At 54.6% G+C, this 25692-nt stretch overlaps 1 protein-coding gene across 1 annotated transcript in view; it reads left to right on the top strand.

Annotated features, from left to right (window-relative positions):
* Positions 1 to 25692, top strand: part of LOC146252479 (nucleolar protein 4-like) — a 38571-nt gene that overhangs the window by 3408 nt on the left and 9471 nt on the right. The window contains exon 2 of the mRNA XM_084680778.1: positions 6992 to 7148. Coding sequence (XP_084536904.1) covers positions 7025 to 7148 — 124 coding nt within the window. The 5' untranslated portion in view covers positions 6992 to 7024. The remainder of the gene's footprint in view (positions 1 to 6991; positions 7149 to 25692) is intronic.

A 25692-nucleotide genomic window follows, 5' to 3' on the forward strand; every position in this document is an offset into this window, starting at 1 on the left:
AATGAGCTCCGTAGAGAGATGATGATGGTCTCCATGCAGATATGGATCATGAGGAGCTCTAGGCTACCCTGAGGTGGATCTGCAGAGGACAGGAGACAGACGTGGACTTCTGACCCGCTCCTCTCCAGCTAGAGTGGCAGTACCAACTGCCTTCAGTGGCTCGGTGTGGCCCAGACGGAGGCTTCTGTATTCTAGCTGGAGAAGCCAGACTCCTTCTGGTTCATCAGATGGAAATATCTTAGTTACCTGCTTGTTGAATTATTCAGGAATGAATGAGGTCAGGTGGATTTTGCTCCGCGACGTGATTCATTAAACATTTCTGTAATACAGCAGCTGCTGTGTTCACGACCCGTCATGCTGGCTGCTTTCAGATCAGGTTTCTGAGTTCTTTGTGACAAACCTGTGATTGTGGAACACACTGCTGACCGCAGCTGTCTCATCCTTCCATCCTACCCAGCCACTGCCTCTGTCCTGGACACTGAGCATTCCATATAGAACTGTATTTTCTTCACCCTCAGTGATCTGACTGACATGGCTTTCAGGCTGCCCATTCCAGCCTAGGACACCCTTCCTGCCCCCAGCACACCCCTCCTGCCCCCAACACACCCCTCCTGCCCCCAGCACACCCCTCCTGCCCCCAGCACACCCCTCCTGCCCCCAGCACACCCCCCCTGCCCCCAACACACCCCTCCTGCCCCCAGCACACCCCTCCTGCCCCCAACACACCCCTCCTGCCCCCAACACACCCCTCCTGCCCCCAGCACACCCCTCCTGCCCCCAGCACACCCCTCCTGCCCCCAACACACCCCTCCTGCCCCCAGCACACCCCTCCTGCCCCCAGCACACCCCTCCTGCCCCCAGCACACCCCCCCTGCCCCCAGCACACCCCCCCTGCCCCCAGCACAGCCCTCCTGCCCCCAGCACACCCTTCCTGCCCCCAACACAGCCCTCCTGCCCCCAACACAGCCCTCCTGCCCCCAGCACACCCCCCCTGCCCCCAGCACAGCCCTCCTGCCCCCAGCACCCCCCCCCCCCGCCCCCTCTACCCAGGGCTGGTTCTTGCTGAGGCTCTGAAACACAAGCAGCACATCTCTCTCTCTGACGCCCCACAGTCTGTTGTCTTTTTATACCCCGTGTTCATCTTTGTCAGACGCCACTGTATAGAGTAACATGCAGCGGCGGGGTAATTGACGGCGGAGGTATCGTTTCGGAAATGCCCCCCCAACCCCCGTCCCCCGATATCCCCCAGGTCTCCTTCTCATCATCCCCTCATAGGACGACAGAGGAGAGGTGAGGGGGTGAGGGGGAGACGGGTGGACAGGAGAGGGGAGAATTATCTGTCTGTAACCCAACAGCCACAGAAATAGCCTGGAAGGCATTTTGGTTGATCAATGAAGGTCAGTTGGAATCATTGATTATTGTCCGTCTTCGTGTAATAGAAGGCTTTTCTTTGCCTGTGGCAGACCCAGTGTGGTTGACTGGAGTGCGCGGACTTGGATATTAATCTGTCTGCATCCTTCATCAGTCTGCACCTAAGCTCCAATCTTTATCCAGCCTACTTGAGGCTCTCACAAAAAAAGACTTTCCTGAGCCATCCGTAAGACAAGAGAAATACGACTGTGTGTGGAAATGTACGTGTTTGTGGTGTGTGTTTACAGAGTGTCACATCTGGGATTGTGCTTTATATATGTGTCTGTGCTTCAGTGGTAGTATTTTCCACTCCTCACGGCTGGTTTTCTGAGCGATCAATACTCTGCAGTGGAGCTTCTTCTTGATCAGAGCCGTGGTAATCCTCACTGGGCTGGAAGGTGTCTGGACGAGAAGCTTGCTTGTGCCCCAACCCACCACCCCCAGCCCCAACCCACCACCCCCAGCCCACCACCCCCAGCCCACCACCCCCAGCCCACCACCCCCAGCCCACCACCCCCAGCCCCAACCCACCACCCCCAGCCCACCACCCCCAGCCCCAACCCACCACCCCCAGCCCACCACCCCCAGCCCCAACCCACCACCCCCAGCCCCAACCCACCACCCCCAGCCCACCACCCCCAGCCCCAACCCACCACCCCCAGCCCCAACCTACCCCCCCCAGCCGCAACCCTCCACCCCCAGCCCCAACCAACCACCCCCAGCCCCAACCAACCACCCCCAGACCCAAACCACCACCCCCAGCCCACCATCCCCAGCCCCAACCCACCACCCCCAGCCCAAACCCACCTTTTCATCCACATTCTCAAGGTTTCTTTTTACCTAAGACATGTCTAAGTCCAGGGCTTTCATGTCCAGTTTAACAGCCAGCTGAATCGATGTTTGTTCGACAAGACGTGACAAAACCCAACATCATTAACTGGAGCAGCACGGTGTCTTACTGAGGTCCGACTGGTTGGACCATGAAGACACCTGGAGGACGTCTCCTGAGAGGAGAAGGGGTTAACATGGCGCTGTGGAGTGGACGACAGGGGGGCTCCTAGCAGTGTCGCTAGGATTTCGTCTCCAGCCTTCCTCTCACCTCTCGGAATCAGAAGTGTTCTGAATCAATTTCACCCCCCCCCCATCCCTCCCCCTTCTCCAGTAACACCCCCCCTCCCATGTTACCGTTCAGTTTCCATGGCAACCAGTAAACATCTTTCTCCTATGCTCCTCTCTCCCTATTTATAGAGAGGAAGTGCAGCAGTGCTGAAATACCGCCGTCCATGTTAAAGGGGGGGGGGGGGGGTTTACTGGCATCTATGCAGACTGCATGTGCATGCGAGGGGGAGGGGGCTAGGACGCAGGGTGACGGAGGAGGGGAGAGAGGTAGGCGGTGGAAGGATGCCAATTCCAGCTGGGCTGGAGGGTCTGCTGCTGCACACTTTAAAACAAAGAGAACAAAAGACAGGGCGGAGAGAGGGGATGGGGAGAGGAGGAGGGGAGGGGAGAGGAGGAGAGGAGGACCAGGGAGCCGCAGAGAGCCTGGGTGGGAGGGCACAGGAGGGGACTGGAAAGGAAGGAAGGGAGTGAAAGAGAGAGAGAGGGAAGAGGGCAGAAGAAGAGGAGGATAGGATGGTCAGTCCGTCCGGTGGCTAAATGGATTAGCTTCTAAACGCTACTTCCCAGTATCCGGCATCTGTCAATTGCTAGGAACACTAGCTATAGCTCAGACCCCGGACTCTGCCTTGTCCTCACCAAACCCACAGTACAGTCCTCGTCTTCACAGCCCAAACGAAACGTCAACACCCCCCTGCGTGATAGTATTGTGTCATAGCACCTACAAAATGCACTGCGGTGTGTTGTTTGCGTAGCGCTAAACAACGCAGGGTCCTGGCACTTTGAAGATTCAACAATCATTAAACGACAATAGCACGCCTGTGGGCTGCCATATTAATGAGCCGCTTCGAGAGAGGAGCCATGCGAGAGCACTGCTCTCAGACTGACGGTGCAGCCATAACCCAGTCTTCTGTTCCTGGAAGTTCCTGCTCTCTGCACCCCGTGCTGGTGACTATCTCCACCGCTAACCTCCAGTATGGGAGGATGCACAGCTAGGCTGTCTTATAAATAGACCAAGCTCAGCATTCGTTATTTTAGCCCCCACTCCTACTGTTCATTTAAACAGCATGACCTCTGCACTGGTGGCTGTTCACAGTAAACACATAGACACTGTACCAAGCCTTTACTGGCCAACAAGCCATAAGGATTTGTAATTACAACATTTCATTTCATTTAAAGTAGCGGTTGCTAAATATTGTATATTTTGTATGTGTTCCTCATAATGATTGTGTGTGTGTGCAGTGGTGTATGCTTTCCATCTCATTACTGAGTCACAGAAGACACGGTGATATGTGGTTGGTCACTGCTCTGGTCCTGCAGTCAGGCTGTCATCTAGGAGGGATGGAGGGGGTCTGGTCTGGCCTGCTCTGGGCTCATCTGCATACAGATGAGACTGGTATTAGAGGGATCATTAATACACAATAAAAACTCATAAGAAGGGGGGGAAGGCTAGAGGGCTGGGGGTAGGGTGAATGCAGATGGGGAGAGAGAGAGATACAGCAGTAGATAGGCTGTGTGTGTTGTTCTCAATTCCATTCTCGGAGAGACATCATAACATGGCGCTGACGGCAGGCCAGGCAGCTAATGTTGGGTTCCTAGGATCGTAATTGAAAAGGAGTTAAGAGGCAGATTAAATGAAAATCGTATTAAATCATCCTCTCTAAGTTGATTTAATATGGCTTGGCTATCTGTGTTGTAGCCCAGGCCTACGTGTGCGTTCTACATAGATTCTCGTCTCGACTGCCCTCGACGTGGTGTGTGTGTGTGGTCTGCTCCACTGACACACTGACTGCTGGACTGCTCTGTCTCTCTCCGTGTGTGTGTGTGTGTGTGTGTGTGTGTGTGTGTGTGTGTGTGAGAGAGAGAGACATCAACACAACTCCTCAGAGTGTAGTCAGATATGGGTCAACAGCTAGACAGAGATGCCAGCTAGCTGCTGCATTATCTACCTGCCTTCAGGGATAGTGACGCCTGCAGTCAGGATAGAGACGGCAGGATAGGTAGACCTGCACAGTCAGGGTAGAGACAGCAGGATAGGTAGACCTGCACAGTCAGGATAGAGACAGCAGGATAGGTAGACCTGCACAGTCAGGATAGAGACAGCAGGATAGGTAGACCTGCACAGTTGGGATAGAGACAGCAGGATAGGTAGACCTGCACAGTCAGGACAGAGACAGCAGGATAGGTAGACCTGCACAGTCAGGATAGAGACAGCAGGATAGGTAGAACTGCACAGTCAGGATAGAGACAGCAGGATAGGTAGACCTGCACAGTCATGGTGAATATGATCATGTAGGCTTGGCAATGTAGGCCTATACAGACCCAGGCAAGGAGATGGTTGTCGACGCTCATATGAACTAGCCTACATCCAGCTGAGACTGAAGTCAGTCACACAATGCCAGCCAGCTGCACATTACGAGGCTGTAGTATTATTGTGGAATTGTGGAGCCCTGGGTGGCGCCCCCTGTTGGGCGGTGTTCCTCCAGTGCCCCAGAAGGAGGGCTGGGGCTGTATCACAGCTGGGCTGCGTGAGGTGATGGTGACGGACCTGTCTCTAGTTGCTCTCAGCACAACATCAATAATGCACAGGTCAATTTGCTCCTGACACACGCCAGCTAACCAATGGGAGGGCATGCTGGGCGGGCTGCATGGGGAGCAGAGTGACTGACAGGTCCTGGTGGGTGTGTCTGGGTGGGAGGCCTGGAGGTAGCTGCCTCACTGGAGTGGCTGGCTGGGGGGTCTAGTACACAGCCATGGACTGGAGCTTGTCCTGTCAGTGTTGCAACTGGACAGTTTTTTGCTCCTTCTTGCTCCTCCTCATTCCATGTCCATGTCCTTGCTCGAACCAGAGGAGACCCAGATTCGTTGGTATAACTGTGTGTGTGTGTGTGTGTGTGTGTGTGTGTGTGTGTGTGTGTGTGTGTGTGTGTGTGTGTGTGTGTGTGTGTGTGTGTGTGTGTGTGTGTGTGTGTGTGTGTGTGTGTGTGTGTGTGTGTGTGTGTAAGAGAGACAGACAGGCAGGCAGAGACAGACAGAGACAGACAGACACAGACAGAGACAGACAGGCAGGCAGAGACAGACAGAGACAGACAGACAGACACAGACAGACACAGACAGACACAGACAGACAGAGATGTATGTATGTATAACGTGAGAGGCAGCTGCAGCACTCTGGACCTCATTACAGAGAGTGTAGAGCTCTCACATCCTCCACACAACCAGAGGAGGCACAGTGACTGTACCACACACACACACACACACACAACACCAGTCCCAAAGCAGTCATAACACACACACACACACAACACCAGTCCCAAAGCAGTCACAAAACCGCCCAGTGAATGTCCAATCAACACATAGATGGAGGTTAAGGAGGGGGACGTCACCCACATACTTCCCCTGGTGGCTGGACCTGGGCTGGCCTAGGGATGGGGGCTAGGCTGGGCCAGGGATGTTTGCTGAGGCTGGTTCTGGAGAGCCAGTGTTGGAGCTCTGGAGCTGGGGCTAGGGGCTGGTGCTCGAGGCTAGGGGCTGGTGCTAGGGGCTGGTGCTAGGGGCTGGTGCTTGGGGCTAGGGGCTGGGGCTAGGGGCTGGTGCTAAAGGCTGGGGCTAGGGGCTGGGGCTAGGGGCTGGTGCTCGAGGCTAGGGGCTGGTGCTAGGGGCTGGTGCTAGGGGCTGGTGCTAGGGGCTGGTGCTTGGGGCTAGGGGCTGGGGCTAGGGGCTGGTGCTAAAGGCTGGGGCTAGGGGCTGGTGCTAGAGGGTGGGGCTAGGGGCTGGTGCTAGAGGCTGGGGCTGGGGCTAGTCAGGTATCAAGGACTGGTAAAGCTGGATGACTCAGACCTTGGGACTGAAGTGTTTTATGAGTGCTAGGCTGTTGAGCTGTGCACTGGTGAAATAGCCTGGTGAATAACATTTACATATACATTTACATTGAAGCCCTTGACTGGGCTGGGAGCAAGGGGGCAGTGAAAATGTTCAGCCAGCAGTGAATTCAGGTTGAGTAATGCTTTGTGGCTTTATTCCTGTACAGACTCTAAAGAAAGAGAACTGTGGCAACACAGAAAGGGTAGACTGTATGGATATTCTATAGAGAATGTACCTGGGTCCAGAAAATGGAGAATAAGTGAGACAGGATTTGCTAGGCCCACGGTGTGGATCACATTAGTGTCGTTCAGTCTCCCCATCAGGCCCCGGTTCAGATGGGCCGTAACGAGCCGTCACACCTGCCGACAGGGGGTGTCATGGCCGCCCCCAGGCCGTTAAGATCTCCTCATCCTCCTCGTGACAGGAAACCCGGCCTCCCGTCACCACTGGCAACCTTTGATGTCCAACGGGCCCGTCATTGGGATAGGCTCCTGCATCTCTTTATGTCGTCCCCCACAATCCACCTGTCTTAGCTGTCCACCGAATGACACGCTTCTCTTCTTTCCTTATCTCTCCCCCCTCCCCCTCCTCCCCTGGTCAGGATGAGAGTTCAGTGAGCAGTGAGGACTTTGATATGAGTGACCCCACATGGATAGCAGCTGAGCGTGGCCCTGTGTCTGACCTGAGCCCCTCCAACCCCAACCCCAACCGAGGAGAGAGAATGCACAGCCCGCACAACGCACACAAGGAGGAAGACGGTAAGAGCACAGACACTGCTGTTTTCTCTCTCCCTCCCCCTCTCTCTCTCTCTCCCTCCCCCTCTCTCTCTCTCTCTCTCTCTCTCTTTCTCTGTGTATGCGTGTCTTTCTCTCTCCATTTCTTTCTCTCTCCCTCTCTTTGTATCCATCCAACCATTTTTCTCTCTCAATTATTCTCTTTCCCCCTTCAATCTCTAATCTCTCTTTCCAATGCAAGTGATTTAAACAACATCCTTCAAACTGTAGCTATAGGATAAAAAAAGGAGCTTTGCAAAATGTTTGTGCGGGCAGATAGACCCAATGCAGTGCTATATTATAGGTAGAGCAATCCTAACACACAAGCGTTTGGTTTGAGAGCAGTTAGCAGAGCCAGCTAGCAGCCCAGGTTGTGATGTGTGTGTGCGTGTGTGTGTGTGAGCTGAGCTCCAGGATCTGGTGTAGGCCCTGGCCAGGCCAGAGAGCGAGCAGGCCAGGTTAGAGAGTGAGCAGGCCAGGTTAGAGAGTGAGCAGGCCAGGTTAGAGAGCGAGCAGGCCAGGTTAGAGAGCGAGCAGGCCAGGCCAGAGAGCGAGCAGGCCAGGTTAGAGAGTGAGCAGGCCAGGTTAGAGAGCGAGCAGGCCAGGTTAGAGAGCGAGCAGGCCAGGCCAGAGAGCGAGCAGGCCAGGTTAGAGAGCGAGCAGGCCAGGTTAGAGAGCGAGCAGGCCAGGTTAGAGAGCGAGCAGGCCAGGCCAGAGAGCGAGCAGGCCAGGTTAGAGAGCGAGCAGGCCAGGCCAGAGAGCGAGCAGGCCAGGTTAGAGAGCGAGCAGGCCAGGTTAGAGAGCGAGCAGGCCAGGTTAGAGAGCAAGCAGGCCAGGCCAGAGAGTGAGCAGGCCAGGTTAGAGAACGAGCAGGACAGGTTAGAGAGCGAGCAGGCCAGGTTAGAGAGCGAGCAGGCCAGGTTAGAGAGCGAGCAGGCCAGGTAAGAGAGCGAGCAGGTCAGGTAAGAGAGTGAGCAGGTCAGGTTAGAGAGCGAGCAGGCCAGGCCAGAGAGCGAGCAGGCCAGGTTAGAGAGCGAGCAGGCCAGGTTAGAGAGCGAGCAGGCCAGGTTAGAGAGCGAGCAGGCCAGGTTAGAGAGCGAGCAGGCCAGGTTAGAGAGCGAGCAGGCCAGGCCAGAGAGCGAGCAGGCCAGGTTAGAGAGCGAGCAGGCCAGGTTAGAGAGCGAGCAGGCCAGGTTAGAGAGCGAGCAGGCCAGGTTAGAGAGCGAGCAGGCCAGGTTAGAGAGCGAGCAGGCCAGGTTAGAGAGCGAGCAGGCCAGGTTAGAGAGCGAGCAGGCCAGGTTAGAGAGCGAGCAGGCCAGGCCAGAGAGCGAGCAGGCCAGGTTAGAGAGCGAGCAGGCCAGGCCAGAGAGCGAGCAGGCCAGGCCAGAGAGCGAGCAGACTCACTGGACTGTGATGTGAGTAGAGTGGAAAGGCCAGATCCAGGCGAGAGAAGATGCTGGAATCAATTTGGATCAAGCAGCCTCTCCCTGCTGCTTGTCCATGCTTCCAGAGGGAGGGGGGTGGCTTGATGGTTGGGCTTGATGCCTCTTACAGTGGGGTAGGGTGGGGGAGGAGGGGTGGATTCCAGTGAGTAGCAAGGGTGCTACAGTATGGCTGCAGCAAGGGAAAGAGAGTGTTTTTGCTGATGCGAGTACAGGTAGATGGATGGATAGAAGGATGAATGGATAGAAGGCTGGATGGATGGATGGATGGATAGAAGACTAGATGGATGGATGGATAGAAGGCTAGATGGATGAATGGATGGGTGGATGGATAGAAGGCTAGATGGATGGATGGATAGAAGGCTAGATGGATGGATGGATGGATGGATGGATGGATGGAAGGCAGAAAGGAAGCCCAAACACTGCCTCCTCCCAGCTCGACCCTGCTGGCCTGCCTCTCTGCCTAGTCGCCCCCAGTAGCCTCCTGCAGCAGATGGCTAGTAGCCCTTTCCCCAACCCTGTATGCTCAAGCAAAACTGGCTCATAAATCAGACCCTTAACAGCACAGAAGCACCAGCTGTGATGCTCCTCAGCTGTGATGCTCCTCTGCTGTGATGCTCCTCAGCTGTGATGCTCCTCAGCTGTGATGCTCCTCAGCTGTGATGCTCCTCAGCTGTGATGCTCCTCAGCTGTGATGCTCCTCTGCTGTGATGCTCCTCAGCTGTGATGCTCCTCTGCTGTGATGCTCCTCTGCTGCTCTTTCCTCCCCTCGTCACTAACCTGCAGTGACAAATCACCAGACCAAGTGGACATCCTCATCTGGCCTAAAAGTCATTGAGTATGAATCCAAACCACCTCTGCTACATGCGGAAGGCCCAGGGTTTGCTCGTAAACGTGCCTCCGCTAAAAGCCTCCCCCCCCGGCCGGCCGCTATGAAATGTTTATGGAGAACCTCCAACTTGTAGTCCTGCTATTGGCAACTTTGACAGGCAGCCATGACGGGTCCTGTCCCTCTGAATTAGACCCCCATCAGCTGCCACAGCTCAGCTCCATCTCTCCCTCCCTCTCTCTCTCTCTCTCTCTCTCTCTCTCTCTCTCTCTCTCTCTCTCTCTCTCTCTCCATCTCTCCCTCCCTCTCTCTCTCTGTCTCTCTCTGTCTCTCTCTCTGCCTTCTTTCTCTCCCTGTCTCTCTCTCCCTCCCCTCCCTCTTGAGGGGTATCCATGTCAGTGTGAAGGGGGCCCAGTCAGTCTGAGTGCTGGGCCAGGATCCAGGAGGAGCCTCCGAGTGCCTCTCAGTACTCTGTGGAGAGAGTGATGATTGCGCCAGGCTCCCCCCACCACCACCATCACCACCACCACTGCCCTCCCCCCTGCCGAGAGCCTCCTCAGGTAGGCTGCTGAGCCCTGGGCTAAGCCCTCCTGGAGCTCTCGCTGCAGAAGGGTCATCTTCCGAGTGAGACAACAAGATGAGAGAGTGAGAGGGGGTGGGGGGAGTGAAATGGAGAGAGGTTCAGTCAGTTGGGTTGTCACTCCGTCTGAACACTGCTGTTGACCTGACATCCTACCGTGTCTTTTGTCCTCTCCCGTCGTCACGAATTATTGAGGAGGCTGTCTGCGTGTTTGTTGTCCTGCGTCTCGTGGACTCTCGACTGAACAGTGTGACAGCTTTACATCTAGTGTTACTGTATTCACTGCTAGCCATCCTGAGCTGGAAATACTGCACACACAGAAGGCACACACACACACAGCATGTACCAGGCAGGCGGTTGAGTCGGGACGGAGGTTGAGTCATGTCTGAAACGGATTCAGCAGCCTGCCAGCTCTCCTCCATCTCCCCTGATGTTTTTAATGAACGAGGCCCGTCAGAAGGTCAGACCCCATGTCAGGACGGAGTATGCACTGCGGAGGAGGAGGGGACTGCACTGTCCTCATCACTGCTTCCTTACCCAGGGGCCCAGCACCATGACCGTGACCACTACCTTCAACACACACACACACACACGTGCTTGCTTACTTCATGCACACACACACACACACACACACACAGTCTAATGTGTTGGTAGTCGAGGGAAAGTAGGCCAGTGTAAAATGACAGGATGACTTTGATCCTTCTCCCCCCGGTGCTCCAGGATCGAGGTCAACTGCTCTACTAAACAGATAGAGGAGAGCAGCGACGCTGCATTATCTAATCGTCTGCATAACGAGCTGGACAGGCGCGCGGCCTCACTTGCCATTACGGTGGTTAGCCGCACTGCTACTGGCTAGGCCGGGCCATAAGCTTGAGAAGCATCGCGCCAACTGTGTTGGCACATAGGCTAACGGCTAGCCGCTACAATGTAGCGTAGTTGTCCGCTAGCCTTGAGTATTGCTTAAGAACATGTTAGCTATGTTCAGACCAGTGGTTCTCAACCCTGGTCCTCAAGTACCCCCTGTCCTGCATCTTTTAAATGTTTCCCTGCTCCAACACACCTGATTCAAACGAATGGCTCGTTATGCAGAAGCCTATTAACTACCATTCATTTGAATCATTTGTCCTTGGTCATTAAGTCACGACCCCCAAAAGATTTAATTTCCGAAACATTATAATTTATTTCACAAAACAAAACGTGCTGTAATCCACTATGTACTGTTCAAAACATGAAACAAACAGCGCTACAGTTTTGATCGACACTTTGACATTTGTGTTCCAGAATGCGACGGCACGGTGTGAACCTATGCACCTTTCAAAATAAAAGCCCTCTATCGGAAGTTCGGTAACTTATACAATTTAACCCTTGTGCTGTCTTTGGGTCACATGACTCAAAGGTTCTTAACGAACCATCGTTGTGTTTACCCAATGTTACCCAATACAAAAACAAATAAAATGTTCTTGTATTTTAACCATCACTATTTGGGGGGTTTGAGACAGCCCAACAGTTAAAAGAAAATGCTTCACTTTGTTTTTTGTATGCAGTAAAGTTGTCGCAATACGACGGTGGGTCACAATGACTGATGGGTCAGAATGACCCGAAGATAACACAAGGGTTGAAGTTCTTGTCCTCGACCCTCTCCCCACCAGCCCTCGACCCACCAGTTGAGAAACACGGTTCTAGACCAAAAGCGAACTACTTGCCTAGCGTGCCCTCTCATAGCAGAATATAACATCTATGCTACAGAAAAACAGTAGACTAATCACCATACACAATGTAGGCTTTTGGCGTTTCCCTGTGGCCGTAAAGATGACCACTAAATATGGCATTTCTATGTTATTAATTTAGCTACCACATGTCAGTTTGTACTACAGTATCTTTGATGTAATTCTGGTGTATCTACCGTACCGATTTTTAGTTGTTCTGACGGTTCTCACAGACATTGCAGTGTTTGAAGGGGCTGGAGGGAAGAATTCAGGCGATTAATCATGTGATAACCTAATGGAAATACTATTAAATGCAGCGCCATTAACATATGACATTTCACAGCATGCGTTCTATTTGATTATGACTGTGTTTGCCAAGTTAATCTGGGGGACTTGCAGTAGGAGGCTGGAGTAATGCTGATAGAAATGGAGAACCATTTCAGAAAGAGCGAAAGAGAAAGGAAGAGAAAGACAATGCAGCGTACGAGATAAAATCTAAAAGGTTTTACATCTTTGGATGAATTATAGGAGCGCACTAGCAAGCTCTTTGGTCGATCCACTCCCTAACACCCAATACCGCAGACCGGGCTAACACTGGCAGCTGCTCTGAACAGAAAACTAGAATGGGTAGTCTGCGTTTGTGGGTCTTTGTATCCATATTTGTGTGTGTGTGTGTGTGTGTGTGTGTTTGTTTTCGTCTTGTATTCTCATGTATGCATGGGAAGGATGCTTTCCACTGAGAAAGGGCCAGAGGCTTGTTAATTATTTACTGCACCCCCTCCACGACATGCACTAAAATAATAAGGCAAGTCAATTAATTATTACAAACTAAGGCTCACCAGCAGAGGAGGGAGAAAGACGGGAAACAGAAACTGTTTTGTTTACAGAAATGGTCCCCAGCTGTGACTGAACGCCTGTTGGCATATTTATAATTAGTGTGTGTTTTGTATGGGAAACTGCAATTAGGACCTGTATTCAGGACCTGGGCTTGTCTGTCTGTTTTCCTGACTGCCTCTCTGCTTTCCTGCCTCTCTGCCTGCCTCTAAATGCGGCCTGTGCCCAGGCCCAGGTTAGGAAGGGAACAGTTGTCCCACACTGTCTGGGTAGGTCGAGTTATATAAATCTTAGATCTTACTTTATGCCTGGGTAGGCTTGGTTTAGGCTTACCTAGGTTAGGAAGGATACGTTTTGGTCAGGTCTAAGCCTTCTTGATTCTCAGAATCCTGTCTCGTTCTCCGTCAAGGATGGTGTGTGGATATGTGTGTGTATGTGGTGTGTATGTGTCTGTGGTGTGTGTGCATGTGTGTTTTTGAAGACCTTGGAAGCGACCCACCCTGGTCTCTTATTGTTTTATGAGCAGGAGAAGGGAGGTGCGTTTCACAGAACGGGTGTAAAGGTTGACCCATAAATCTCCAAAACCTGAAATTTGTACCCATGACTCTGGAGCCCACTCCCTGTCCCTCTCCTGTAAGCTGCACGGTCAGACCCTCAGTTTGACCCTCCCGATAAGATAAGGCCCATCGACGTGTTTGACTTGTGCTCATGTTCAAATTCAGTTCCTGAGCACCCGCTGACCCCAAGGACTCTGAGGATAGAGACAGAGCAGTGACATAACGGAGGCAGAGGAAAGACAGGCTCGAGGCCGAATACAGCTAGGCTAGAGGCAGAGTAGAAACAGAATAGAGCCAACATACAGCCAGGGTAGAGGCAGAGTAGAAACAGAATAGAGGCAGCATACAGCCAGGGTAGAGGCAGAGTAGAAACAGAATAGAGCCAACATACAGCCAGGGTAGAGGCAGAGTAGAAACAGAATAGAGGCAGCATACAGCCAGGGTAGAGGCAGAGTAGAAACAGAATAGAGCCAACATACAGCCAGGGTAGAGGCAGAGTAGAAACAGAATAGAGGCAGCATACAGCCAGGGTAGAGGCAGAGTACAAACAGAGTAGAGGCAGCATGCAGCCAGGGTAGAGGCAGAGTAAAGGCAGAAGAAAGAGGGATCCCCCCCCACAACGATCCTGCCTTACTTCCTGGATCCACAGCCAGGTCTGCAGTGTAGCGGGCAGCCTGCCTCTGTCTCCCCCTAACACCAGCCAGCCAACCTCCTAGCATGCAGCAGTAGAGTAGCAGTCTGCCCTGGGCTTATACTGTACAGGCATGACATCACGGGTGATGACGACGAGAGGGGGGGGGGGGGTGTCTATTGTGGCGAAAGGGGTCAGTGGATGCAGCAAGATGAGCCAGATGTTGGTGAGAGAGGGATAAAATGAGATCATCCACAAGGGGTTAACTACTCTCTCTCTCTCTCTCTCTCTCTCTCTCCCATCCCCGACCCTTTGGCCCCCACCCCCCTCTGCCCTCAGCCTGCCAGATAATCTTCCTCCGCTCCTATCCTACCCCTCTCTCCCCTGCCCCCTCTTTCCTCTCCAGGTGTATTTAGTGTTTAGGCAAGGTCATGGTGGAACAGCAGTGTGTTGAGATGGTCCTTTGAGGTGTTTGTGCTCCTTGTCTAGCCTCTCCCTCCTTCCCTTTTCCTCTTTGTCTCTTTCTCTGGTTGATTTCCCTCAAGGAGCTCTACCACGTCCCCTCCAGTACACCCTCCCTCCGCCTCCCCTCTGTGCCCCCACCGCACCCTGTAAGCAGCCTGATCCCAGCCTGACCCAACCCCCCACCCCCGCCCCCCATCCAGGGGATTGGGCTTCTGCCGAAGGGAAATGAGATCAGATAAAGCTCCCTCAAGCTCTCTCGTCTTTATAGAGCTCCTCTCACTTCTCCAGACTCCTACCCTAGCCCCCTGCAGCCTCCAGCCCCTTCCCTAGCCCCCTGCCTCCAGCCCCTACCCTAGCCCCCGGCCTCCAGCCCCTACCCTAGCCCCCTGCCTCCAGCCCCTACCCTAGCGCCCTGCCTCCAGCCCCTACCCTAGCCCCCTGCCTCCAGCCCCTGCCCAAGCCCCCTGCCTCCAGCCCCTACCCCAGCCCCCTGCCTCCAGCCTCAAGCCCTATAACCCTCACCCCCCTCCTTCATCAGCAGGTTAAAAAACACTGGGCCGGTTTGCCTGGTTAAACTGTGTTTGTCCCTGGGCTGTTGATCACGCCTCCAGAGCAAGCCCTCCCTCCCCTCCCCTCCCCTCCCCTCCCCTCCCCTCCCTCCCTCCCCTCTCTCCCTCCCTCCCTCCCTCCCCTCCCTCCCCTCCCTCCCTCCCTCCCTCCCTCCCTCCCTCCCCAGGCCATACTAAACCCTCAGGCCTGCTCTGGATGTAGCTGCCCAGTAATTTACTGTACAGATTCTGACCCTGGACTCTGCTTTATGATTAGACTCTTACATTCATGGGTCAACTCCATTTTCTCATCCTCTCACCCCCAGCCTGGCCCTTTATGTTCCCACTAGCCTTGAAGAGATTGGCTGTATGGACCTGATGGAAAGGCTGGCCTAACAGGGGCCCTGATTGTGTGTGTGTGTGTGTGTGTGTGTGTGTGTGTGTGTGTGTGTGTGTGTGTGTGTGTGTGTGTGTGTGTGTGTGTGTTTATAGACGTTGGGTGTAGTGGCTTGGGCCTCAGGTTGGTGTATGCACACTAGTCTTAAGAATGTGAGTGAGTGAGATAAGCAAGAACACACACACATGTCCAGCTCTGGTGGAGAATGTTTGGGATGGAAACAAAGCTAGGGCAGTTCTGATGGTGGTTGGCCTTGCTCTCAGGGTAGGGAGGTGTGCCGGGGGAGAGCAGGTTTTGGCTAGCGAAAGTGTGTGTGTGTGCACCTCCCTGAGTCTTCAATGAAAAAGAGCCCTTGGTGGAAAAACGGATAATGGGAGACACTCCGTAATCGTGTGTGTGTGTGTGTGTGTGTGTGTGGCTTGAGCTTCACAGCGAGGGGGAAGAGAAGGGCACAGAGAGCCGGTGCTTAGCCCCCAGAATGGAGCTCGGTGGCTGGTACTGCCTCCATGTCTTGTGCAAGAGAGTACAAAAATGAGAACAAAGGTTACACACACACACACACACACACTTGTCTCCTTCAGGCTATGTAGGCTCGTTGTCACCCTTCGTGAGATAACAGGCACAGCCCAACTTGAGAGAGACCGGATGATATTCTCTGAGAAGTGGAGTTTGCCAGTGTCCCTGTTGCAACAAGGACTTTACCCTGCCGTCCTCCAGCAAGGCTTCTGATTGGAGCTGCTCTTTTACAGCTGCCCATAAACGGTTAATAATCTTTACTGACTGACCGTGGTTGAGCTGCTATCTGTGTGTGTGTGTGTGTGTGAGTGTGTGTATGTGTGTGTTTGTATGTGGCAGGGTATGTGTCATTGATCTAACATAAGCAGGCCTAAAATAGGAAGGTGATTCGACACATCTCCCTGTCTGTAACCTGGGAGTCCCTGGACTGGACTATAGCTGGAAGGTTAACCCCACCCCCCAGCCTACCCTTCCAGCCTACCCTCCAGCCTACCCCCTCAGCCTACCCCTCCAGCCTACCCCTCCAGCCTACCCCTCCAGCCTACCCCCCCAGCCTACCCCCAGCCTACCCCCCCAGCCTACCCCCCCAGCCTACCCCCTCCAGTCTACCCCTCCAGCCTACCCCTCCAGCCTTGGCCCAATATAAGCTAAGATAAACTGCAGCTCTCCCCTCCCCCTGTGAGGGGCTGGCTGTCTGGCTGGCTGGCTGGCTGGAGGACTGATAATAAGATGTGGTCTGGGTGAGAGGAGGGGCTGTTAACATAGAGATGCAGTCTGGCCTTGTACAGGCCAGGCATACTTAATCATGGGGGAGGGACACTCCCAGATACTCTCCCTTCTTCTCCTCTCCCCTCCCTCTCCCCTGCCAGCCAGCCAGCCAGCCAGGCTGTCAGAGTGTGCCAGTCAGTCAGAGTGTGTCAGTGGGTGAACAGACAGTGTAGGACTCTCTCCCCTGTGTCATCACAGACACCCTTCCTGAGATCCAGACATGCCTCTCCCACAAACACCTTAGCCGCTGGCATTTTCTACCTCCTCTCTCTCTCTCTCTCTCTCTCTCTCTCTCTCTCTCTCTCTCTCTCTCTCACACACACTGTCTCACACACACACGTATGCACATTCCTGGCCCTCCATCCTGCCCTCCGTTGTGTAGGAAGCTCTGCTGCAGAAGCAGCTCCCTGATCAGCCCGAGGGGGAAAACATTTCCCCTCCTCTTCCTCCAGCTGTGAGGTCAGCCCACACTCACACTCCGCCACAGGCCCTGTGTGTGTGTGTGTGTTGGCATGTCTTGTCTGTTTCAGTTTGTGTCCCATTCCTGCGTGTGTGTGTGTGTGTGTGTGTGTGTGACGTTGGTAGAGTGTGCGAGTGTGCGTTGTTTGGAGTTCATGTGTGGGAGCAGAGTGGGGCTGGGTGAAGCTGTGTTGAGCTTTACAGTCTGGGTCTTTGTGTTCTAGGCAGGCGGCTGTGTGTGTGTGTGTGTGCGTGTGTTTAGTCTGTGTGGGCAGCAGCAGCAGGGAGGGGCTCCGGGTGCCTCAGCATTGTCTTTCACCTCTCAAGGCCAGAAACCCAGAATGAGAAACGAAGGCAGAAAAGGCTACACACACACACTGGAGAAACATGGAGCATGGATCTATGGGGGGGCTAGGGAGGTTCGAGAGGACACACAGTTACTTACAAAGAAATGTTAAGAAAGAGAGGGAATACGAAGAGAAATATATCATTCATTCTGCAGACACTTGTATCTGAATCCTCTATAAGATACAGAGAGTGGGCTGGAGGGGAGGGGGGAGGGGGGCGAATAGAAAAGATACAGAAGGGAGAGAGAGAGTGTGTGTGTGTGTGTGTGTGTATGTATGGCTGAATCCATGTAGGGCGGAGAGGCGAAGGACAGAGAAAGGATACAGTAAGTGAAGAAAGAGAGAGAACTGAAATAAGACCGTATGAGATGGAAGCAGGAAGTCTGGAGATGGTTGAGAGGAGAAGAAGAGGCGTAGGGACTGGGCAGGGTGTGGGGGAGTCTGGGCTGGTGTGACGGTGGAGATAGGATGTGGGCTGGTGTGAGGGTGGGGGTAGGGTGTGGGCTGGTGTGAGGGTGGGGGTAGGGTGGGGGCTGGTGTGAGGGTGGGGGTAGGGTGTGGGCTGGTGTGAGGGTGGGGGTAGGGTGGGGGCTGGTGTGAGGGTGGGGGTAGGGTGTGGGCTGGTGTGAGGGTGGGGTATGGTGGGGGCTGGTGTGAGGGTGGGGTTAGGGTGGGGGTGGGGTGTGAGGGTGGGGGTAGGGTTTGGGCTGGTGTGAGGGTGGGAGTAGGGTGGGGGTGGGGTGTGAGGGTGGGGGTAGGGTGGGGGTGGGGTGTGAGGGTGGGGTAGGGTGTGGGCTGGTGTGAGGGTAGGGGTAGGGTGAGGGCTGGTGTGAGGGTGGGGGTAGGGTGGGGGCTGGTGTGAGGGTAGGGGTAGGGTGAGGGCTGGTGTGAGGGTGGGGGTAGGGTTTGGGCTGGTGTGAGGGTGGGGGTAGGGTGTGGGCTGGTGTGAGGGTGGGGTAGGGTGTGAGGGTGGGGGTGGGGTGTGAGGGTGGGGGTAGGGTGGGGTGTGAGGGTGGGGTAGGGTGTGGGGTAGGGTGTGGGCTGGTGTGAGGGTAGGGGTAGGGTGAGGGCTGGTGTGAGGGTGGGGGTAGGGTGGGGGTGGGGTGTGAGGGTGGGGGTAGGGTTTGGGCTGGTGTGAGGGTGGGGGTAGGGTGGGGGCTGGTGTGAGGGTGGGGGTAGGGTGTGGGCTGGTGTAAGGGTGGGGGTAGGATGGAAGCAGACAGGGCTGAATGTGTGTGATTCTGATTAATGAGGTATGCAGTGTGTCAGTGAGAATCTGGGCTGGCTGGCTGGGTTAACTGTTGATTGTGTCATGTGCTAATTAAATTAGGAAGGCCCCAGTAGAGTGAGATGATGACTCGGAGGGGAGTTTGGCCCCAAGAGGAGGGGGAGAGGACAGGAGAAGAGGGTTACAGGGAGGGGGTGGGGGAAAGGAGAGGAGAGGGGAAGAGGAGGATGATGATAATGAAAGCGGAGGACAGGACAGGAGAAGAGTCTTTGCAGGGGGAATCAGAACCCCAGCATCCGCAGTAGAGAGTGGGTGTGTCTGGGCAGCATGAAGACTGAGACAGACAGGCTGCATATTAACCATGATGAAGGTCCTAATGACTGGCCCCCAAGGAGAACGCACGCTGAATGTCACTGACCTAGATAAAATCACCCTGCTCAATCTTTTATTGCTTGCAATTTTTTGGGGGTGAACAAATGTAATTTACTGATGCCGAGAGGGCTGAATAGTGTGTGCGTGTGTGTGTGTGTGTGTGTGTGTGTGTGTGCATCCGGAGATATAGTAGGTTGCTCGACATAAAGATGGTTATTTCCTTGCTTGTGATACAGAACCATGGTGAATGGCCATCTTTCTGGACGTCTTGAACTAGATTGTGTCTCCAAAGTCTTCATCGGTACAGAGAGACGAGCAAACAGCTGGCTGTGTATGCATGTGCATTGTGCTCTATACAGGCACTCAAACAGAGATATATTTACTGTGCACACACAGATTACAGCAACATGTCACCATCGCTAGAATGCACTGTTTATGCAGTGTCACACTGACAACACATCTTTTAGCCTGGCCGACAGTGCTGTGAACACCCCACACTCACACACATACCACACACACCACACACACATACACACACGTACCACACATACACACACCACACACACACCACGCACTGGAGTGGTGACAGAAGTGGGAGGTTTTGTCTGTCTCACATTCACAAATCAGTGGTTTCCTGTGCAGCTTGTACTGTTCTGTCTCTGTCTAGACTGTCCTGTCTAGACTGTCCTGTCTGGACTGTCCTGTCTAGACTGTCCTTCTAGACTGTCCTGTGTAGACTGTCTTGTCTATACTGTCCTGTCTACACTGTCCTGTCTATACTGTCTTGTCTATACTGTCCTGTCTAGACACGATCTCTATACTGTGTCCTATGTGTCTCCCTCTATCCCTCTCCTTCTCTCTCCTTCCCTCTCCTCTCTCCCTCTCTCCTTTCCTCTCTCCCTCTCTCCTGCCCTCTCTCCTTCCCTCACCCTCTCTCCGTCTCTCCATCCCTCTCTCCTTCCCTCACCCTCTCTCCATGCATGCTAGGCTAGGCTAGGCTAGGCTAGGCTAGGCTAGGCTAGGCTAGGCTAGGCCAGGCTAGGCTAGGCTAGGCTAGGCTAGGGTAGGGTAGGTCAGGAGTTCTGTCAGCGGCTGGACTCTGAGGAAGAAGAGATGGTTCTTTAACTGGTAGAAGCAGCTTAGCTGCTCCTCACTATTTATAGACCCCTGGGCTTGATCAAGAGGACACACACACACATAGACACAAAGACATCACACTCACACAGACCTCACACACACTTACTCAGACACACAGGTAGAGCTGCCCTATGGAGGTCAAAGGCCAGACTATCTCAGCCCTACCCTGAGGCCACCTAGGGATTGGGCCTGTCGGCTGGCAAAGGCCAGGGCTTTGTGTGTGTGTGTGTGTGTGTGTTGGCTGCAGAGGCCAGGGCCAGAGCTTTAGTGGGAGAAGGGACAGAGTGCATGTTAAAGGATCAGTAAGCAGCTTGGAGCAGGAGGAATGAGCAAGGACATAGAAGTGAACCTTCGACTCTATTGCAGTCTGTTGTCCCTGGAGCAGTGGGAGGAATAGAAGCTTCCTGTTTGTTGGGGGGGAGGGGAGTTGAGATGGAAAGGCATGTGATCCCCCCCCCCCCCCCCGAGCCTAAATACTCATCATCATAATCTGGGCCATAACTACATTCTGAACTGTCCCACAAGGACCATGGACTGGGAGAATGGAACTGTTGAACGTGCAGTTCCTATCCCTTTCTTTTGCTGTGGAGTCAGTGCTGTGTTTGTCAGAGGGACTGGGGCTGTGGCTGGGGCTGGGTTGAGGCTGTGGTTGTGGCTCCTAGCGCTAGCAGGGGCATGGGAAGGAGCAAGCCTGCTGTCTTGGCCCGGACTCAGAGACATGGCACTCTGGTATTGAATCTGCTGCACGTGAGCCAAGCCTTGAAACTGTGAAGAGTTGGTGCTGGAACGCCCTGCCCCCCATCCCCCCCCTGCCCCCTCCCCCCTGCCCCCTCCCCCCACCCTGCCCCTCCCTCCATCCACGCATCCTGCCTGCAGTTACTTCGTTCCCCTTTGTCCACCCTCCACTCCCTCTCTCCATCCTTCTCCCCCTCTCCGCTCTTTTCTTCTCGCACTCCCTCTCCCAGTCGCTCTCTCTCTCTTTATCTCGCTCCCTCCCTCTACACCCCCCCCCCGTTTTTCCTCTTTCCCACTCACTTCTGCCTCGCTCACTCCACCTCTCCTCCCTCTCTCTCTCACTCTCCCTCTCTTTCATCTTGCTGCAGGAGGAAGATGGTCTCGTTAACACCACACATGTTCTGCTCTTCCCTCCCTCCCTCCCCCTCCCCCCTCCTCCTCCATCCCTGTCCTCCATGGTGAAGCTGCTGCTACTCTAATGTCAGCCAAAAGGAGTGGCCCATTGTTACCTCTCTCCCTCCGGATCTCTCCCTTCTCCTCCTCCTATCAGTCCTGCCATCCGGCTTCTACGGCTCTTCTCCGCATGCATTTATCTCACACCCTCCATCTATCCATCCACCCCTCATCTCTCACACTCTTTGTGTGTCAGTCCTACAGGCCACTAGCAGCGTGTGTGTGTGTGTGTGTGTGTGTGTGTGTGCGTCTTTAGTGGTGTAAAGCCCCCCCAGCCTGGCTGACAGCCAGTGTTGTAGTGTCTGCTGTAGTTCAGCTGTCCTTCTGGCACAGCGAGGGAAACACTGATGTTTTCCCCTCTTTCTGTTTGTCTCCGCTTCTGTATGTGTTTTTCTCTTTCTATTTGACTTTCTCTGCCTCTCTCTCTCTCTCTCCCTCTGTCTTTCACTGCCCCTCTCTCTCTCTCCTCTCTCGCTTTCTCCGCCTCCCTCTCTCTTTCTCTGTCTTTATCTCTTTTTCTCTCTGCCTCTCTTTTACTCGCTGCCTCTGTTTTTTTCCTCTCTTCATCCATCCATCTATCCATTCATCCAGTCATTCGTCCCACAGTTCCAGCTTTTCTCAGCGTGCCCTATCCTAACCTATCCCAACCTATCCCAGTCATCCATGAATATTGGAAATCATTCTGTCTAGAGGGATGACAGGATTTATGGATTTGTGTGTGCGTGTTGTGCGTGTGTGGGAGGGGGGGTGTGGGAGGGGGGGTGTGGGAGGGGGGGTGTGGGAGGGGGTGTGTGGGAGGGGGGGTGTGGGAGGGGGGGTGTGGGAGGGGGGGTGTGCTTGCGAGCATCTGGGGAGATTGTTCCTGCTTCCCTTTCTTCTAGCCGTTATGATGCAATATTCATTTGCCTGGATCAGAGGAGAGAAACATGCAAGGTAGTGTGTTCGCATCCAGTGTGTCTATTCTCCCTCTCTCCTCCTCTCCCCTCCACCTCCTCCTCTCTCCTTTTCTCTCCTCCACCTCCTCCTCTCTCCTCCTCTCTCCTCCACCTCCTCCTCTCTCCTCCTCTCTCCTCCACCTCCTCCTCTCTCCTCCTCTCTCCTCCACCTCCTCCACCTCCTCCTCTCTCCTCCACCTCCTCCACCTCCTCCTCCACCTCCTCCACCTCCTCCTCTCTCCTCCACCTCCTCCTCTCTCCTCCACCTCCTCCTCTGTCCTCTCGGGAGCTGCAGTTCCATCTTGCAGCACAGCTGGATGTGTCTGAGTGAAGGGTGAAGCAGTGAGGAGGATTACAGCAGATTAAACCTTGGGATTTCTCCGTTATCCAGCAGATATCTGTCATAGATCTCCTCTTCCCCTGGTGTCGCCAAGGAATGTCAATACAATGGCAGGGTTCCACCCCGGTCCAAGTGCTGTGTTTGTACTAGATGTCTATAGCACGGCCACACAAGGTCTATATTTTCCTTGCCTTGTTCCTGATTGTCTTTGATGAATCATTGTGTGGCAGTTTCTCCCTCCCTCTCTCTCTTTCGCTCCCTCCCTCCCTGTCTTGATCTCTGTGTAGTGTGTGTGTGTGTGTGTGTGTGTGGTGGGGGGGGGGCATGGGACTGCAGTGCTTGTGATTTGTCATCCCCTCCTCTCTCCTTTTCTGGTCCTTCTCTCCCCCTCTCATTCTCTCTCTCTCCCCCTCGCTATCACTCTGTCCTTTCACCAGACCATTAAATAGGCTTTTTGTCTCCCCCCCCTTTAAAAACGTCTACAATAATATCTAGTCAGTAGGAGAGCCCTCCTTCTCTTCCTCCTGCCTTGCTCCTGCAGGCTGCCCGGCAAGAGAGAGAAAGAGAGAGAGAGAAAGAGAGAAAGAGGTAGTGTAAACTAGGTTAAAGGCTATCAGAGAGCGCTGCCCCCCCCACTCCCCATTCTCCCCCCCAGTGTGATCCTGGCTCTGCCAGCCCGCAGGCTGGCTGCCTGGCAGGCTGGCTGCCTGGCAGGCTGGCTGCCTGGCAGGCTGGCTGCCTGGCAGGCTGAGTACTCTGACACAGACCCTCTCCACAGCCTTTATGATGAGGAGAGGGGAGGGCTTTGGTCCTTGTTTTGACCTTGTTGCAGGCTGCTTAGTATGGACACGCGTTGCTAGTCGGCCACTAGCAGGCTGACACACAGACATATAGTGTGTGTGTTGTATGTGTCGTGAGGGGGGGGTGGGCGCAGGTGGAGGGGGGGGTAGACAGAGGGTGGGGGTAGGGGGACCCTCCGTTCCCAGTGCCTTTGTGCCTCCCTGCCACCCCGTCAGCCTCCTCTGTCCCCACCCCTCCTCCCTCCAGACGGAGCCGGTCACAGAGCCATCCATGCCCGTGTCACCCTGCACAATGAGGGGCTGTCTGTCCACCCCTCTCTCTGTTCTCTGGGGGTCTGGCTCACTGTGTCTGACCTACGCTGCCTCGGCTCTGGGCTCTGCCCCTGCGCTCACTATTGTTCCCTCCACTGTCACTCTACTGTGGCTCTATTGTTACTCTACTGGCAACCATGTTCCTCACCCAGAGGGTCGGCGACCTGTTTTTGGATCCTCAATCTGTTTTCATTCAAGTCTTTGAGCCACCAGACTGTGTCGGCCTTCACGCTGGAGCTGCATGAGGGAGTGGGCTCCATTGTGGAGCTACATGAGGGAGTAGGCTCCATGGTGGAGCTGCATGAGGGAGTAGGCTCCACGGTGGAGCTGCATGAGGGAGTGGGCTCCATTGTGGAGCTACATGAGGGAGTAGGCTCCACGGTGGAGCTGCATGAGGGAGTAGGCTCCACGGTGGAGCTGCATGAGGGAGTAGGCTCCACGGTTGAGCTGCCAGAGAGAGTGGGCTCCACTGTGGAGCTCCTTCAGATGTTAGCTCCATAGCAGAATTGCAACAGGAGGCCCACTTCAACTGCAGGGTGCCAATTAAGAGGCAAGCGGCTGAAATGCAGGGATGAGGGGGTCTTCTCTTCAAAGACAAAGTCTGATGTGATGAAGAGGGAGGAGTGTGTGTGTGTGATAGAAAGCGGTTCTTTTCACATATTGGTGTGAAATAGGCCTGCCTTCCCTCTTTAATCATCTAGCGCTGCTTTGAACTCCTAACTGGATAGCAGGCGGTTCCAAATCAACTGATTACTCTCCCTCTCTGATCACTGGAGCAGCCCCATGTGTTCCACTGCTGCCACGCTTTACTGGGTGACGCCATCATAAACAGTGTGTGTGTGTGTGTGTGTGTGTGAGAGAGAGAGAGAGAGAGAGAGAGAGAGAGAGAGAGAGAGAGAAAGAGCACAGATGGCTCTCCCAGTGCAGGTCTTCTCCAGGTGTCAGGTGTGAAGCTTATTGGTCGTGTCAGGGGCACAGAGACAATAGAGGACACACTGGGTAGCAGAAGATCTATCCTCCCCTCCTCTCCTCAGACCCAGCCTCAGTCCCAGCCTCAGTCCTAGCCTCAGACCCAGTCTCAGTCCTACTCTCAGTCCCAGCTCCAGCCAGGTTCCTTCAGAGAGGACAGATGTAGCACGGTGTGGTGGTGGGGGGGCGGCTTTAGGATCGCCTGCATCGAGCAGGGGGGGAGGAACCGGAAGGGGGGGGGTCAGCAGGGAAGGGCTAGTTGCCATGGGGATGCCAGGCCTTGCGCAGGCATGGGGCGCAGCTCGTGGCGCTTCTTAGCAGGATAATCCAGTGTAATCCCACAGAGGGGAGCGAGCGTGCCCCCCCCCCCCCAGCTCAGCAGTCCCTCCGCCCCCGCCTCAACCCCACCCCCCTCGGGGAGATTGGGGAAGTGGGAGTGAAGGAATTAGCATCTGTTACTGCTAGCGCTCAGGTCAGCTCCACTGAGGGGAGAGGGGGGGAAAAAGCCTCAAGCTGTCAGAGCGTAGTGGAGCCACAAATGAGAAACGACAGGGCCGGCCCATTAGTGCTACCTCCTCTCCCCTCCCCTCTCCCCTTCTCCCCTCCCCTCTTCCTCTCCCCTCTTCCTCTCCCCTCTGTCCTCTCCCCCCTGTCCTCTACCCTCTACCCTTTCCACCCCCCTCCCCTCTTCCCCTTCCCTCTCCCCTCTGTCCTCTCCCCCCTGTCCTCTACCCTCTCCCTCTACCCTTTCCACCCCCCTCCCATCTTCCCCTTCCCTCTCCCCCCTGTCCTCTCCCTTCTACCCTTTCCACCCCCCTCCCCTCCTCCACCTATCCTGTCCCCTTCCACTTTCCTCTACCATCTTCACTCCCCCCCTCCTCTCCTCCTCCCACTTGTCTTCCACCCATCCCCTCTCCCTCCACTCCCCCCCCCCCCCCCCCCCAGTTCTCTACCCCTCTCTCCTGGCCTTCTCGTGCAGCCAGGACAGGTCCTCCTGCTTCCCCTCACCACCTCCCCCCTCATGTCTCCCCTCTCCTCCCCCACCACCCTGTGCAGCATCACCCATCACCACCTCCCCAGCTAACAACAGGGAAAATCAATCCTGAGTATTAAATAGAGCCCTGAAAAACACTTTCTTAGACAGATATTATGGAAAGGAAGGCCGTGTG

This window comes from Hypomesus nipponensis, chromosome 18 (genome assembly GCF_054491055.1).
Source record: "Hypomesus nipponensis isolate SF chromosome 18, ASM5449105v1, whole genome shotgun sequence".
Taxonomy (NCBI): Eukaryota; Metazoa; Chordata; class Actinopteri; order Osmeriformes; family Osmeridae; genus Hypomesus; species Hypomesus nipponensis.